This window comes from Nerophis lumbriciformis, linkage group LG01 (assembly GCF_033978685.3).
Source record: "Nerophis lumbriciformis linkage group LG01, RoL_Nlum_v2.1, whole genome shotgun sequence".
NCBI lineage: Eukaryota > Metazoa > Chordata > Actinopteri > Syngnathiformes > Syngnathidae > Nerophis > Nerophis lumbriciformis.
The window spans coordinates 50,698,148-50,716,528 of NC_084548.2; the positions used below are offsets into that span (position 1 = coordinate 50,698,148).

General features: G+C 38.3%; 1 protein-coding gene across 4 annotated transcripts; it reads left to right on the forward strand.

Annotated features, from left to right (window-relative positions):
* Positions 1–1,278: 1,278 nt before the first annotated feature.
* On the forward strand, positions 1,279–16,683 carry znf740b (zinc finger protein 740b). Of its 4 annotated transcripts, none has more exons than XM_061985590.2 (7): positions 1,297–1,395; positions 10,077–10,227; positions 10,385–10,603; positions 11,599–11,712; positions 11,874–12,009; positions 12,195–12,313; positions 14,597–16,683. In XM_061985590.2, the coding sequence occupies exons 2-7, from the start codon at positions 10,183–10,185 to the stop codon at positions 14,762–14,764; spliced, it is 801 nt and encodes a 266-aa protein (XP_061841574.1). In that variant the 5' UTR covers positions 1,297–1,395; positions 10,077–10,182; the 3' UTR covers positions 14,765–16,683. The 4 variants fall into 4 exon arrangements, with proteins under 4 accessions (XP_061841592.1, XP_061841574.1, XP_061841602.1 ...); XM_061985600.2 differs by lacking the exon at positions 1,297–1,395 and adding an exon at positions 1,619–1,755; XM_061985608.2 differs by lacking the exon at positions 10,077–10,227 and having other exon boundaries at positions 1,279–1,395.
* The last annotated feature ends 1,698 nt before the right edge of the window (positions 16,684–18,381 follow it).

Genomic DNA, 18,381 nt, shown 5'->3' on the forward strand with positions numbered 1-18,381 from the left:
GACATGTTAGCTACTTCTCTTTGTTTATAATGTTTATAATGTCTATTTTCTATTTCCTGCTGGATCTACTCTTTATTTTATGCTGCTGCTGTCACATATACTGTATATACTGTAATATTGTACATGGTCATTGGTATATATTGTATATATGTTATAGACATAATATAATATATCTGTATACACAAAACCGCAATAAAAGTTCACCTCCAGGCAGCTACAACCCTAAACTAACACCCTCCCCGGATTGTTAATAATCAAATGTAAACAATCAAATGCAGATACTTTTTCTTATGCCTTAATTCTGATCTCTCTCTCTCTCTCTCTCTCTCTCTCTCTCTGCCCACTACTTGCTGTCCATATCCTACCAAGTCAGACTTACACTGTTCCAATATCCATTTCTCTGTTCTCAATTGTTGATAACTGATGATAACAACCAAACACCCCCCGCCCCCGCCCCCTCCACACCCCGGATTGTAAATAATGCAAATAATTCAATGTGATGATCTTGTGTGATGACTGTATTATGATGATAGTATATATCTGATAGTATATATCTGTATCATGAACCAATTTGGACCCCGACTTAAACAAGTTGAAAAACTTATTCGGGTGTTACCATTTAGTGGTCAATTGTACGGAATATGTACTTCACTGTGCAACCTACTAATAAAAGTCTGAATCAATCAATCAAACATATTATTCTGTACACATATTATGTATATATTCGTATATGTTAGATTTTTTTTATCGCTATATTAGTCTATTTATACCTGCATTGTCCTTTCCATCCTTACACTTTCCATCATTGTAACTTAGCTACTGTGTGGAACAATTTCCCTTGTGGATTATTAAAGTTTGTCTAAGTCTAAACAATGTTCCCTCTAATTTTCCATGTGATTTGCAAGTGTGTAATTTGTTGTGAGTTCATGCACTGTGTTGGTTTTGTTCTTTGAACAAGGTGATATTCATGCACGGTTCATGTTGTGCACTAGTAAAAAAAACATATAACTTTGTCTTGAATTTGAAAAAATAAATATAAAAATAAAGTATTTTTTCACTAAAGAAGGGTTCGGTGAATGTGCATATGAAACTGGTGGGGTTGGGTACCTCCAACAAGGTTAAGAACCACTGCTCCAAATCCTGATTAAATTTACAATGTAAAACAGAAGCACCTTCTTTGTCATGGCATTCTCCGATTATATTGTACTCCACCAGCTCCTCAGAAAAACATGGCCGCAAATATAGGTCATTTGATTCAATCACGTGGATGGGCTTTTAACCAATCACAACGAGCCTCGGGGGAACACTTCCGGTAGCTTTTCCTGCCTGTTTGTAAACTGAGAAAGAAATAGAACTCCGGCCAGCATTAATCCACAAAATTATCAGAATTTAAAGGTAAGAAGTCGCTACCTATGTACAGTTACCGCCTATTCGTCCAATTGTTTCAATAAGAGGCTGCTTGAAGGCTCTAGCATAGATGGACGTATTATGTTATTGGCCGCACGCCCTGCCTGGCTGTTGTTGTGTTGTCTCGGGCGGGGGTCGGGGGTCCTGCGAGAGGAGCCCCCAAACCCAGCAACTGGCTAGCATATTAGCCTCTAGCCTTGTCCGTTTCACGTAGCGCGCACTCCGTCTTTTTCTTCACTGTGTCAAGATTCTGCTAAAATAACAACAGACGACCGGGAACATAATCTCCAGTCTTTTCATATGCAGTTCCTCTTGACGATAAAAGAGTAAAAGCCAGCCTGTTTTCGGGTAAGTTGCTAGCTAGTAAACTTGCACAGTTGTAAAGGAGTCACATTTGAACGAATGTGACCCTCAAGTATAACCAAGACTCGAGGCTCTGTACATGAACGGAATATCCATCCATTCCCTACCGCTTTTCCCTCTAGGGAATCGGCCTTTGAGGAACCCTTTACTGTTTTCTTAATCATTGGTACCGAAGTATGTGTGTGTGTAAATATATGCGTATCTATCTATCTATCTATCTATCTATCTATCTATCTATCTATCAGAGAAAAAATAATAGTATATAGATGTATATGTATGTGTATATATTTGTGTGTGTGTGTGTGTGTGTGTGTGTGTGTGTGTGTATACAGGTAAAAGCCAGTAAATTAGAATATTTTGAAAAACTTGATTTATTTCAGTAATTGCATTCAAAAGGTGTAACTTGTACATTATATTTATTCATTGCACACAGACTGATGCATTCAAATGTTTATTTCATTTAATTTTGATGATTTGAAGTGGCAACAAATGAAAATCCAAAATTCCGTGTGTCACAAAATTAGAATATTACTTAAGGCTAATACAAAAAAGGGATTTTTAGAAATGTTGGCCAACTGAAAAGTATGAAAATGAAAAATATGAGCATGTACAATACTCAATATTTGGTTGGAGCTCCTTTTGCCTCAATTACTGCGTTAATGCGGCGTGGCATGGAGTCGATGAGTTTCTGGCACTGCTCAGGTGTTATGAGAGCCGAGGTTGCTCTGATAGTGGCCTTCAACTCTTCTGCGTTTTTGGGTCTGGCATTCTGCATCTTCCTTTTCACAATACCCCACAGATTTTCTATGGGGCTAAGGTCAGGGGAGTTGGCGGGCCAATTTAGAACAGAAATACCATGGTCCGTAAACCAGGCACGGGTAGATTTTGCGCTGTGTGCAGGCGCCAAGTCCTGTTGGAACTTGAAATCTCCATCTCCATAGAGCAGGTCAGCAGCAGGAAGCATGAAGTGCTCTAAAACTTGCTGGTAGACTGCTGCGTTGACCCTGGATCTCAGGAAACAGAGTGGACCGACACCAGCAGATGACATGGCACCCCAAACCATCACCCAACCATGCAAATTTTGCATTTCCTTTGGAAATCGAGGTCCCAGAGTCTGGAGGAAGACAGGAGAGGCACAGGATCCACGTTGCCTGAAGTCTAGTGTAAAGTTTCCACCATCAGTGATGGTTTGGGGTGCCATGTCATCTGCTGGTGTCGGTCCACTCTGTTTCCTGAGATCCAGGGTCAACGCAGCCGTCTACCAGCAAGTTTTAGAGCACTTCATGCTTCCTGCTGCTGACCTGCTCTATAGAGATGGAGATTTCAAGTTCCAACAGGACTTGGCGCCTGCACACAGCGCAAAATCTACCCGTGCCTGGTTTACGGACCATGGTATTTCTGTTCTAAATTGGCCCGCCAACTCCCCTGACCTTAGCCCCATAGAAAATCTGTGGGGTATTGTGAAAAGGAAGATGTAGAATGCCAGACCCAAAACGCATAAGAGTTGAAGGCCACTATCAGAGCAACCTGGGCTCTCATAACACCTGAGCAGTGCCAGAAACTCATCGACTCCATGCCACGCCGCATTAACGCAGTAATTGAGGCAAAAGGAGCTCCAACCAAGTATTGAGTATTGTACATGCTCATATTTTTCATTTTCATACTTTTCAGTTGGCCAACATTTCTAAAAATCCCTTTTTTGTATTAGCCTTAAGTAATATTCTAATTTTGTGACACACGGAATTTTGGATTTTCATTTGTTGCCACTTCAAATCATCAAAATTAAATGAAATAAACATTTGAATGCATCAGTCTGTGTGCAATGAATAAATATAATGTACAAGTTACACCTTTTGAATGCAATTACTGAAATAAATCAAGTTTTTCAAAATATTCTAATTTACTGGCTTTTACCTGTATATACTAGTGATGGGTTGATGAGGCGTCATGAAGCGTTTCGACACATTGCAAAACTGTATTGATACTGTGTCGATACTGTGTCACTAAATACTGACATCTGCTGGACATTAAAAATCCCTACAGGCAACCTATGGACCGACTCAACTGACACTGATTTTATGAATAATATAAACAAAGTCATTGTATTTCATTTAGGATTATTTCATATCTTCATTTAAATAAAAATATATTTTTTATCTTTTTTAGATACAGTCATTAAATAGTGTGAACATGTATCATAACATGGACATCTAAGAGAACGTGTTGTGAATGAGGATGCCTGTGGACTGGGAAATTATTATTATTTTTTACACATTTTTATTTTTTAAAAAAAAAACAGTTTTTCCAACGTATTCAATTTTAGACGCTTTCTCTTCTTAGTTATTATTTCTCCGGCTGTAGAAAAGACCCGCTCACAGGGCACAGAGGAAGCGTCAGTGCGACACAGTTCGCATATCAGTCACGTGACCAAAACAGCTCATGATCGGTCACGTGACTTTCTAAAAGCGGTACGCGCACCGACACTGGGTTTTGCTCTATGAGCTCGACGCATGCGCCGATGCATCGGTGTTGCCGGACCCATCACTAATATATACATATATGTGTGTGTGCATACATATATATATATATATATATATATATACATACATACATACACACACACACACACACACACACACACACACCGTATTTTTCAGAGTATAAGCCGCTCCGGCCGAAAATGCATAATAAAGAAGGAAAAAATATCTAAAAGTTGCACTGGAGTATAAATCGCATTTTTGGGGAAAATGTATTTGATAAAACCCAACACCAAGAATAGACATTTGAAAGGCAATTTAAAATAAATAAAGAATAGGGAACAACAGGCTGAATAAGTGTACATTATATGACGCATAAATAACCAACTGAGAACGTGCCTGGTATGTTAACGTAACATATTATGGTAAGAGTCATTCAAATAAGTATAACATATAGAACATGCTATACGTTTACCAAACAATCTGTCACTCCTATTCGCTAAATCCGATGAAATCTTATACGTCTAGTCTCTTACGTGTATGAGCTAAATAATATTATTTGATATTGTACGGTAATGTGTTAATAATTTCACACATAAATCGCTCCTGAGTAAGTCGCACCACCGGCCAAACTATGAAAAAAAATGCGACTTATAGTCCGAAAAATACGGTATATATATATATATATATATATATACCGTATTTTATATATATACTGTATATAAAAATATAGTCCGAAAAATACGGTATATATATATATATATATATATATATAAATATAAAAATATGGTATATATATATATACCATATTTATATATATATATATATATATATATATATATATATATATATATATATATATATATATACGGTATATATATATATATATATATATATATATATATATATATATATATATATATATATATATATATATATACGGTATATATATATATATATATATACGGTATATATATATATACAGTGGGGCAAAAAAGTATTTAGTCAGCCACCGATTGTGCAAGTTCTCCCACTTAAAACGATGACAGAGGTCTGTAAGTTTCATCATAGGTACACTTCAACTGTGAGAGACAGAATGTGGAAAAAAAATCCAGGAATTCACATTGTAGGAATTTTAAAGAATTTATTTGTAAATTATGGTAGAAAATAAGTATTTGGTCACTTCAAACAAGGAAGATCTCTGGCTCTCACAGACCTGTAACTTGTTCTTTAAGAAGCTCTTCTGTCCTCCACTTGTTACCTGTATTAATGGCTCCTGTTTGAACTCGTTATCTGTATAAAAGACACCTGTCCACAGCCTCAAACAGTCAGACTCCAAACCCCACTATGGCCAAGACCAAAGAGCTGTCGAAGGACACCAGGAGAAGAATTGTAGACCTGCACCAGACTGTGAAGAGTGAATCTACAATAGGCAAGCAGCTTGGTGTGAAAAAATCAACTGTGGGAGCAATTATCAGAAAATGGAAGACATACAAGACCACTGATAATCTCCCTCGATCTGGGGCTCCACACAAGATCTCATCCCGTGGGGTCAAAATGATCATGAGAACGGTGAGCAAAAATCCCAGAACCACACGGGGGGACCTGGTGAATGACCTGCAGAGAGCTGGGACCAAAGTAACAAAGGTTACCATCAGTAACACACTACGCCGACAGGGAATCAAATCCTGCAGTGCCAGACGTGTCCCCTTGCTTAAGCCAGTGCATGTCCAGGCCCGTCTGAAGTTTGCCAGAGAGCCCATGGATGATACAGCAGAGGATTGGGAGAATGTCATGTGGTCAGATGAAACCAAAATATAACTTTTTGGTATAAACTCAACTCGTCGTGTTTGGAGGAAGAAGAATACTGAGTTGCATCCCAAGAACACCATACCTACTGTGAAGCATGGGGGTGGAAACATCATGCTTTGGGGCTGTTTTTCTGCTAAGGGGACAGGCCGACTGATCTGTATTAAGGAAAGAATGAATGGGGCCATGTATCGTGAGATTTTGAGCCAAAACCTCCTTCCATCAGTGAGAGCTTTGAAGATGAAACGTGGCTGGGTCTTCCAGCATGACAATGATCCCAAACACACCGCCCGGGCAACGAAGGAGTGGCTCCGTAAGAAGCATTTGAAAGTCCTGTAGTGGCCTAGCCAGTCTCCAGACCTCAACCCCAAAGAAAATCTGTGGAGGGAGTTGAAAGTCCGTGTTGCTCGGCGACAGCCCCAAAACATCACTGCTCTCGAGAAGATCTGCATGGAGGAATGGGCCAAAATACCAGCTACTGTGTGTGCAAACCTGGTAAAGACCTATAGTAATCGTTTGACCTCTGTTATTGCCAACAAAGGTTATATTACAAAGTTTTGAGTTGAATTTTTGTTATTGACCAAATACTTATTTTCCACCATAATTTACAAATAAATTATTTAAAAATCCTACAATGTGAATTCATGGATTTTTTTTTCACATTCTGTCTCTCACAGTTGAAGTGTACCTATGATGAAAATTACAGACCTCTGTCATCATTTTAAGTGGGAGAACTTGCACAATCGGTGGCTGACTAAATACTTTTTTGCCCCACTGTATACCGTATTTTTCGGACTATAAGTCAAATTTTTTTCATAGTTTGGCCGGTGGTGCGACTTATACTCAGGAGCGATGTATGTGTGAAATTATTAACACATTACCGTACAATATCAAATAATATTATTTAGCTCATACACGTAAGAGACTAGACGTATAAGATTTCATCGGATTTAGCGATTAGGAGTGACAGATTGTTTGGTAAACGTATAGCATGTTCTATATGTTATACTTATTTGAATGACTCTTACCATAATATGTTACGTTAACATACCAGGCACGTTCTCAGTTGGTTATTTATGCGTCATATAATGTACACTTATTCAGCCTGTTGTTCACTATTCTTTATTTATTTTAAATTGCCTTTCAATATATATATATATATATATATATATATATATATATATATATATATATATATATATATATACATATACACACACACACACACGCACACACACAAAGTCGTTGTCAGAAGTTTACATACGCTTGTAAAGAACATAATGTCATGGCTGTCTTGAGTTTCCAATTATTTCTGCAACTCTTTTTTTGTGATAGAGTGATTGGAGCACATACTTGTTGGTCACAAAAAACATTCATAAAGTTTGGTTCTTTTATGAATTTATTATGGGTCTACTGAAAATGTGACCAAATCTGCTGGGTCAAAAGTATACATACAGCAATGTTGACCACAGAACTTTCCTCCAGAAGGTCTTATCTTTGTCCATGTGATGTCAGATGAAACAAAAATTGAGCTGTTTGGCCACAATACTCAGCAATATGTTTGGAGGAGAAAAGGTGAGGCCTTTAATCCCAAGGGCACCATGTCTACCGTCAAGCATGGTGGTGGTAGTATTATGCTCTGGGCCTGTTTTGCTGCCAATGGAACTGGTGCTTTACAGAGAGTAAATGGGACAATGAAAAAGGAGGATTACCTCCAAATTCTTCAGGACAACCTGAAATCATCAGCCCGGAGGTTGGGTCTTGGGCGCAGTTGGGTGTTCCAACAGGACAATGACCCCAAACACACGTCAAAAGTGGTAAAGGAATGGCTAAATCAGGCTAGAATTAAGGTTTTTGAATGGCCTTCCCAAAGTCCCGACTTAAACTCCATTAAGAACATGTGGACAATGCTGAAGAAACAAGTCCATGTCAGAAAACCAACAAATTTAGCTGAACTGCACCAATTTTGTCTAAAGGAGTGGTCAAAAATTCAACCAGAAACTTGCCAGAAGCTTGTGGATGTCTACCAAAAGCGCCTTATTGCAGTGAAACTTGCCAAGGGACATGTAACCAAATATTAACATTGCTGTATGTATACTTTTGACCCAGCAGATTTGGTCACATTTTCAGTAGACCCATAATAAATTCATAAAAGAACCAAACTTCATGAATGTTTTTTGTGACAGACAGGTATGTGCTCCAATCACTCTATCACAAAAAAATAAGAGTTGTAGAAATGATTGGAAACTCAAGACAGCCATGACATTATGTTCTTCACAAGTGTATGTAAACTTTTGACCACGACTGTATACAGTGTTCCCTCGCTACAACACGGTTCACTTTACACGGCCTTGCTGTTACACAGGTTTTTTTGTGTGTGTAATTTTATACAGTGTCGCATACTTTTTTCTTTTTTTTTACAGCGTATGAATGCGCATTGTGTTCTGCGTCCTGATTCGCTAAAGGACTGTAGACCATTGTCAATCAATCTTCTTCATACCATGTATCCTGTACAGTACAGAATGTGTACTGTGGGAAAAGGGGGGAGGATATAATCCTGAACAAGTTTTTAATATGGATGAGACAGGCTTATTTTGGAAACAAATGTCCTCTTGCACCTTTCTAATGCAGGACGAAGCCAAAAGCGCAGGATTTAAGGCCCAAAATGATTGTGTCACTCTGGTTATGTGTAGAAATGCTGCGGGCTTTATGATAGAACCCGGGCTTATTTATAGGTCAAAAAATCCCAGAGTCCTAAAAAACAGGTTTTGATCTTTGGTTTCATTCTTTAATACCGTAGTGTACTGTACTTATTTTTCCACGAAGGTTTGAAATTTGAAAGTGTTTAAATGAGAGAAATGTGAGAAAATGTTAATGCTTGTCTGAGAAAAGTTTATAAAGTGTGTGGTTGGGGCTTTACAGCCTTAAAACATACACAGTACTGTAAACGAAAAAAAACTATAATAAATAAATAAACAACAACCTGTAAACGAAAAAACATGAATAGTAAATTGAAAAAAAACATCCTGTAAATGAAAAACCATATAGTGTAAACGAAAAAAATATATAATGAACGAAACACATAAAAAACGGAGAAAAAAAATACCTTCTACTACGCGGATTTCATTTAAAGCGGGTAATTTTTGGAACGTAACCCCAGCGTTAAACAAGGGAACACTGTGTGTGTGTGTGCGCAAACGTGTATATGTATGTATGTATGTGTATATATGGACTAGTCCCAGGTTTAGAATGTAACTACTGCATGCAGGATGAAAAATTAACATTACAGTTGAAAAGGGAATAGGAATGTGAAGATGTATTGTAAATGTTAATATTGTGTAGCATTCGAGGGGGAGAGAGCCCTCTTCTGGATAAACAGTTCAGTGTTTTTGTTCAAAACACATTTTCTATTTCAGAAAACCTCCGTTACCTGTACATTTCCTGTGTAAGTTTGTATTAAATACTATGCCCTTGTGAGTTCTGTCTAGACAAAGAACACTTGTTTATTTTATTAAATTGCAGGCAAAGTTGCAGACACGTTTTATGGTACTGCTTATTTTCAATACTTTAAATAACATGACATGAATAGCATTTTAATTTTACAGTACTGAACATAGAAATTAAACAAACCATCTTATTTAAAAATAGTTTTTGCAATCATTAAAATAAAGCAGCAGCTAAAATATGTTTTTTGAAGCTTGCTTCATGACTTACATATTTCTCTCACACAAGTGTTATCAATGCTACAATGATGCATCCTTGTATTTCATTATTCAATTCCCCTATCTGTTTCTTTTTTTGTTATTTTCTGGTGGCCATCCAATCATATAATGTACACCAAACCATTGAGGCTGACTTAATAACCGGTGGATAAAATGCACATATTATAGTACCACACCTAAATCTCTAACCTGTTGTATGCCCTTGATTGATGAGATATCAGATGAATATAGAATACACCTGGGATTCCAGCTCCTGAATGAAGCATGTAGCTTTATGTTGTCATGCTTCTACTTTCAGGCTTTGGCCTTCATGATTTGGGTGGGTGTGGTCTCCTCTGTTAACCCTCATCTGACTGAAGTCAGCTCTGTACCCCCTCAAATACACACACATTCAAAGCACGGCGATGACACACCATTCAAACAACTCTGTTCAAGGCCAAATGAAATGGGTCAGTGAAAAGTCTCTTCATCTGTAGATTAACAATTTTTAAAGTTGTGTTCCCAGCCCTGAAGCCTATTTTTCTTTCACGTTTACCTCCATTTTTCACCCTCTTTTCCCACTTATTCACTCCACAACCTACTGTGATTTGTTGTTGGTGTTTATAGGCGGGGTTGCTGGGCTGTGAGGCGGTGTTTTCCAGCATGGCCCTGATGCAAGCCAACAACATTCCGGGTCAGAAGAAGATGATGTCACACATGGGTCATGGGCACAGGGCCAGTTCTGAGAGCCACCATACCCATTCACACCATAGCCATAACCACCATGGACACCAAGGTCACCATGCGCACATTGGCCATTTGTCTGCAGGAAGCTGTCCACCGCTGGTGAGAGAAATAAGCATTAAATAGTCTGATTTTGAAGTCAGTTTTGTATGGACCTGAAGTTAAGTTAGGCCTTTTAATTTCTGCTATTACTGTGTATACTTTGTAAATAAAAATCATGCAATGCTACAGAAGTACCTCAGTTTTCGTCTACCCCATATTTTGTATTGTTTAGTTTTCCAAAAACAAAGCCTAAAGTTAGCCCCTGTTTTCGTATTATCTCTGGTATCCCATTAAACTTTGCATTTAAGAAACTAGTCAGTCTGCCTAAGTATAAATCCGCATATTGAAGTCACTAAAGGAAGTATCTCGCGACTGCTTTTTTACTGAGTACAGTTGCAAAATAATCCATTATAGGCCCAAAGAAAGTTGCAAGTTGTGGCATACTGCTGGGTTTTAGGGTCATAACAGTATGACATGTTGTGCCGTAAAGCGCTGTGAAGCATATACGTGTGATTGCATTAGTTGATGTAAAAATAAAGTAGCGTGAGCAGTGCACAGAGTTGCTGACCATGCATTTTTGGATATACCTCAAGTGCCAGCACTTTGATAAATTAAGTGAGAAACATTCTTGAACTCAAGAAAAAACTCGAACACGATAGTAGTATCAGCTTGGTTTTCCTTTCCTCACTTCCCCTGCTAATCATCGCTGTCTTTGCCCACAAGTGTCTTCAATAAAGGCAAAACTGATGTTCAATATTCATTTATGCATTTCAGTCATTTGTTTGTATGTATTTTGCATTGTTTTCTGCATGTAAACTAGAATTCTTCAGAATAGAATAGAACGCTTTATTGCCATCAAAGATGAAAGTACGACAAGATTTATTCTATATAAAATTTGTTTGGTTTTTTGGTGTAAGGAACAGATTAGTTGGATTGAAAAAATTCCTACGTTTTTGTCGGGCCTTTCGGAACAGATTACCATATTGACTAAAACTGAGGTACCCCTGTACTTGTTGAAAGCCGCCAAAAATTTGACAACTTATTTTGTCTCCAAGCTGATCCAAAAGGATGGAGATTACCACACCTCAAGAATTTTGGATGGAAAGAATATGCAACATAAGAAAAAGCACAAAAAATCTGGGTCTGTCAAAGTCAAGGAGGAAGTGCGGGTATGTGTTTCTCCTCAAACGTAGACAATAATGCACCATACTATTATATACACTGTATGGATAATAATGAATTCACTTCTCAGAGTTAGTCAAACTGAGCACATTGACATCAAACACTTTGATTGGAGTCAGAAGAAATTTACTTTTTATGTCCTCGATAGCCTTTATTGCAGCAACTTGACATGGACGACGACGATGACAGTGCTTTGAAAGTTCAGAAGAACTTCATCTGTGACCACTGCTATGGAGCTTTCCGGAGCAGTTACCACCTTAAGCGACACATACTTACACATACAGGTGGGGTGCCACAATTTAATACCTTTGCTTCTTTTCACTGATGGTTCTATTGGACACCCCATGAATAAAACAAATAAGTAATAGAAAAGAAACATTTTAAGAGATGAAATAAGCATAATGTGAGGTGTTCATGTGTCAGCCCTGAGAAGTACATACAAGTCATTCTGTCTTGTGAATGTTCATAGGGGAAAAGCCTTACGCTTGTGACAGCTGCGAGATGCGCTTCATTCAGCGTTACCACCTGGACCGACACAAGAGGGTACACAGTGGCGAGAAGCCGTACCAGTGTGATCGTTGCAATCAGGTTTGTCACCCATGCTTTCTACAGTCACCGATCATCACATCTTCACCATCCACAGTATCTCACACGAGTGATTATACTCTTCTCAGCGACCAGTTTTTTATATCTTTTTAAGGGGCAAAAACAATAGCAATTGGATAAGACTTGTATAGTGGTATTGATTTATTGGCCTTTAAAAATAATTCAACATACATGTATTATTAGCTTATGTAACAAAATTCCGTTCTTATCTGTGCTGTAAAGTTCAAATTTGAATGACAATAAAAAGGAAGTCTAAGTCTAATGTAGATGTATTTTAAGATACGAGCTGTCTCTTTGCTTTTTGATATGCTTTAGGCTGTGAGCATAAATTTGAGTTGCGAGCCTCAATAGGCGATGCTGATTTGAGATACATGTGTTGAGTTTGTTAGTAGAACCTAATGAGCTCATAAGTTGAGGTACTACTGTATGTCTAAATGGTTTCAACTTAAGTGAGTGCACGTTACAATGAACATGTTCAAATTGTGGCTGAAATGTCAATATTTAGTATGAGTGCCATTGTTATCTAGCCCTGCCTAAAGATGAGGTAGGGAATCACACCCTGCTTCAGTATGCCGTAATAGTAATTAGGGGTGTAACGATTGATCTACATCAATAGATCGATTTATATTCATAAATTTCAAGTATATCGATCAGTGCTCTGCAAGTTTGCCTTTCAAGGGATAATTATTGATCCAAGATCGTTTAAAAAGGTATCATCGATTTTATCGACACAAGAAAAAAATGTATTTAAAAATCGTACACTTATATAAAGTTTAGCACTTTTAATAATAAAGATCTTAGATGTTAAGTATAATATCCCATTTGTGGGGTCATTAAAACAAAAATGGCAGATATATGCGGTGGTTGAGAAAGGTCATAACAAACGCCAATGCCACAAGACAATAGTGTAATATCTGTGACATGTGTGTCTGTGTGCCTTTAAGAGTTAGTGCTGGGATGTGTAAGACGTGCGAGTGCGGCAGACTAGTGAACTTAGAACCGTGAGAGTTTGGGTGTCTCAGAGTGTATCTCTGACTGTGTCTCTTCTTCACTGCCGGGCATTAAAATACCATAACTTTCAGCTACCGCACGATTGCAAAAGCCACAATAAATACCAACGACACAACACAACGATAAAGCCGCAACATAACTTTAAATCACAGAAGAAGTAGCCGACACAATGGAAGTGACAGCGGAGCAAGTTACTACAACAAACCGACTCCGAGAACACAAGGAGAAGTCATGTCATGAGGAAGAAAGAAATAGAAGAGATGGATAAATGAGGCTATGGAAAATAGGAAGCAAGGGGCCAACACCATCAGCAGAATGAGGGGGCATACATGCTTCCACACACCTGGGACGCTGTTCTTCAGTGGCAACGTCAGAGCTGAGAACACATACTGTATGGCTGGGTTGGGGAACTTTATTTAGCAGGTAAATCTACTCTTAAAATGTTGGTTACTGTACTTTTATTTAAAAAATTTGAATATTGAAAATAAGAGCAGAAAATATTTCCTCTTGTTAATTCAACTTAAAGTGTTGGTTGCACTTTATTCAAATAAGATGTCAATGTATTGGCCATTAATTGTTGGTTTGCTTGTTTGTATCCATAATTCATATATACACAATTCCTTACAAGAAATAACAGGAATATAGAAAACTTTACCTGCAGTGTCCGGGATTAATTATTTACTTCACAGTCACACTGGTTGATATTTTTGGATAAAAAGTGACTGAATCGATTTCAACTTATTGAATTGTTTCGGATCATATTGTTCTAAAAAAATATATAATCTCTGAATCGTATCAGCAACCACAAATATCGAATCAAATCATTGTTAAAGGTAATCGTTACACCCCTAGTAGAAATGGTTACTTAAATGTGAGGGGTAGGATAGACATTATTTATCTCACAATTTGTCTTGGACTCATCTACTGTGCCATAAATGTTGAGGCATTTCAAGGATCATTAAATCCTTGAATGCCTTAAAAGCCACAACGACAGCAAACCGTACATAGACAGGAAATCTCAACAACAATTACTTAACAGTATTGCACATATCCCATACATACTTTACACTCATGGGTAAGACATATACTAAAAGACCTTTGAGGTCATATTAGTAAAAATACTATAAAAATGATCTAATATGGTGGCCAGTGCATGTATTGTGTGTTACTTTGTCTCATCTGCGCCTTAACGTGAAAAGGTAGCATGTTAAAGTCCCACTCTGACTGAAACTTTCTTTCTATTATCTACTGCAGACCTTCTCACGGACAGACAGGCTGCTGAGGCACCGTCGCTTGTGCACGGCCGGGATCCGCAAAGATGATTGTTGCGATAGTCGTACATCTGCATATTCGCAGGACACATCTGGCCACACAGCCTCATGGAGCCCCCTACAGCCTTCCAACAACCGCCTGACTGTCTGACCCGTAAACTCTTTCACGGCCCCCATCCCACCCCCAAAATACTTAATAGACAGTTGAAGACTCAGTAGGTTGCGCTGATGTGCAACATCACTGAAAGCTAACACAACTTAGCTTACATTAATAGCTAGTGCAACCAGACTCCCTTTAGTTTGATTTTTGTACCATCGGTATCTTCTGTTCTTCATTGTCAAGGTCAAAGGGGAAAGACTAAAGCTCAACCTCTCAAAAGGCAAGAGTCCACAATATGATGGCAATAAGTGAATGATCCTTGCACTTACAACTGATCGCGCTGAAGACTTTAATAGCGTTGTTGTAATGAAATGTATTGGGAGTATTTCTGACAGCACGTCTCTGATTGTCATGCTGAACCTAGAAATCAACACATTTGTAGCTCTATAGAGGTCAATACCTACAGTTTGTTTCTAGTAAATAGCAACCCTTCTAATACTGTAGGGCAGTGCTAGTCAACTGGCGGCGCGGGAATGACACTAGACTGGCCACCCTAGTTCAGTTTAAAGCTTGGGAGAAAAACATTTTTGCAACATTTTTTTTGAAACAGGGCTCCTGTTGTATAGAGGAACCTTAACTAGTGTTAACCTATTGACATATCTTTGCATTGACATTTTAAGATCCTAAAGCCAAATGTCCACTACGGCGGTATTTTTTGCATAACAGGACTATTTTACTTAAAAATGTGTAATTGATCAAATAAATAGGCCAAAAACAATTGTCCACTGCAGAGTCAACTAGTTCTCACAATAAGAATAAGTCTTGCCCCCTGGTCCTTAGTTTTCTGGAAATGTGTTCAACTATTTAGTTGAATAGCCCAGCTGTAGGGTTTGTGTGACTATTGTAATTAAAATGTACATTTTAAACTGTAAGAGCATCACCACCATAAACTGTTCACCTAGCTAATATCTAAATATGCAGCAAACACACTTACTGCTCCATTGTTTTCAAGTGTCTTGCAGTTAAAAAGTTGGTGAAAAATACTTGAGCTTTTGTTTTGTTTTTGTTTTTTTTAACACACGGCCATTGCAATTATTGGCTTTAATTGCTATTCTGCTTTTTTAGTGGTATAACTGCATTGACGAATGTCCTTTCAGACTTAGGCCAGGTTGCTGATGATTTCTCTTTATCATTTTTATTATTTAGATCAATGATCCTGCTCAGTTGTATGACCTTTTTCAGAAGCTTTTTTTTTTTGGGAGTGGACCAAGACAACCAAAGTACAGTTGTTAAGTTTTAGTCAGAGACCTGCTGGAAATGAGCTGGGCATTGGCTTGACATGATTGAATGTGAAGATACTGTGCCGTGGTCATTTCACCTCCAACTTAACACTTGGGCGTCTTCAGTGAAGATGTGTTTTTTATTGATGATATTCTGTAGAAACCTGTGTATGATTTAATCTGCAAACACTGGGCGGAAGTATTAGTTTGGCTGTAGAACACTTGATTTTGGCGTTACCTGTCTAGAGTACTGCAAAAGTGTTTTATAGTTTTCCATTAGACGGATAGTTCTGTTGCTATTTTAGAAGAGGAGATGGAGCCCAATCATTGACATTGCCCTCTGCTTATTAAGTTAATATATACTGTATATTTAAATTGTGTTAGATGTAGACAACTTTATTTGTGGGACCTACATTCCAAAAAACTAAATATTTACAAAGTTATGAAATGTAGTTTGATGATTTCTTGTAAAATACAAAGCTTTAAGTGGAATCATTTTGAAGAAACCACTTACTTGCCTCTAGTACATCAGCCATTTTCAATTCTCATATTTTCTTTAATTTGTATAAATGTTTGGATTTCATCTTTATTAGTTATTTCAAAGGTGAAATGAAGTAAATTTTATAGCTGATTATATTGTATTGTGCATGGAGGTTTAGGGCCCTAAGTCTGAATAAAATGTTAATACTTTTTGTAGCGAGTGCACGTTATGTTCAATCATTTAGAAGGACTTTGTGCAGTATATATTTTTAAAGATACATCTTCCTATACGGGTACAATATTCTGTATTATTAGTGACACAACAGCCCCGCAGTTAATTCCACACTTCATTAATATTCTAATGCTCACTGTTCAACATTTGTGTTCCACTTTGAAACACGTTTAATATAAATGAGAAACGACTTGTAACGGCTGTGCAAACAGATCTGTATAACAAGTATATGATGTTGGTCATTCATTATTCACAAACACAAGGATTGCATAAAACAAACCCTAGTCTGTTAGGTTTTATGCTTTTTTTTTGCAATGAAATGTTGCCAAAGCGACGTGCTAATACTTGCATGCAGGTATTTCTGGAACGGCTGAACCTATGTTGTATTTGAATGCTGAAGATGTTTCAACTCTTTAAAGCAAAACTTGGTTCTGTCACCAGAGGGGGCTGTCTCTTAGTTTTCTGTCTGTGTGTCTCCATTACACACAAACAGACATGGTACTTTGGCAGTGGAGCAGTGTGATCACTACTCCCCATAGACTCTGTATGATGATGACGATGATGAATTCAACCTTACAGACCATGCAAACAAGTCAACGCAGTCCCTATTGCAAAGTTCCATCCATCCATTGTCTACCGCTTGTCCCTTTTGTGGTCGCGGGGTGTGCTGGAGCCTATCTCAGCTGCATTCGGGCGGTAGGCGGGGTACACCCTGGACAAGTCACCACCTCAGGGCCAACACACATAGACAACATTCACACACTAGGGCCAATTTAGTGTTGCCAATCAACCTATCCCCAGGTGCATGTCTTTGGAAGTAGCAGGAAGCCGGAGTAGGTTCCGTTTGAGTCCAACAAGCTCAAGTACAAACTCTGAAAAAGTGTCAGAATCATCTTTATTGGCCATGTATGGCAGACATTTGTGTATGGAGGAGATTATTTGTTCAAGTATATGCTGTCTTTGGTTTTGGACTAATCAGTCTGCAGACTAAAGTGCAGCTTGTAGCCTTTAGAACCCTCTTCAATGCTATTGACCAGTTCTTTAATTAAAGCATTAGGATAGGCTGCATGAGATCAGCCCAAAGACTGCTGGGAGTGCGCACTCGCCCCCATGGGAGACATCCCCTCCCTCGGCCGTCTGATTTACAGCACCCACAGGCCCCCGGCACTTAACAATGGACCTCTTTAAGTGAGGGAGATGGGGAGGATATCAGAAAGGAGGTTATAACACTCCATCTTCATACCCAAAGTGCTGAAATCATCCAGGTTTGAAATCATCTCAGTAAGACAGACCGATCATGGAGTCAGTCCAGAGATAAAATGTACGAGTGCTGCCTTGTGCGCCGGCTGCTTGAGACTGATGGCCAAATCTCTTACCTGCTCACCTCTCCTGTCAAAGCTGTAAAAAATAGGCCCTTCAAAAAGAAATTCCACCAAAGGCAAGTAAATCTCAGCAGAGTGGAGACTGGTGTGCCGACCACAGAGAGCAGTACTATTCAAACCGGCGGCCATGGGACCAAATCCGACCCGGGAATGACACCACACATGGCCTCCAAGTTCAGTTTAAAACTTGGGAGACAAATATTTTTGCAGCAATTTTTTAACACCAAAGCTCTACTGTCGTATAGGAACTTAGACCACTGTAAACACATTGGCAGATCCTTGCATTGATATTTT

Excerpts from the sequence above, each read along its gene's own strand:
- znf740b (XM_061985590.2), top strand. The coding sequence starts at position 10,183 with ATGACACACCATTCAAACAACTCTGTTCAAGGCCAAATGAAATGG. Across the intron at positions 10,228-10,384 it reads TTCAAGGCCAAATGAAATGG|GCGGGGTTGCTGGGCTGTGA; the intron begins GTCAGTGAAAAG and ends TGGTGTTTATAG. Across the intron at positions 10,604-11,598 it reads CAGGAAGCTGTCCACCGCTG|CTGATCCAAAAGGATGGAGA; the intron begins GTGAGAGAAATA and ends TTTGTCTCCAAG.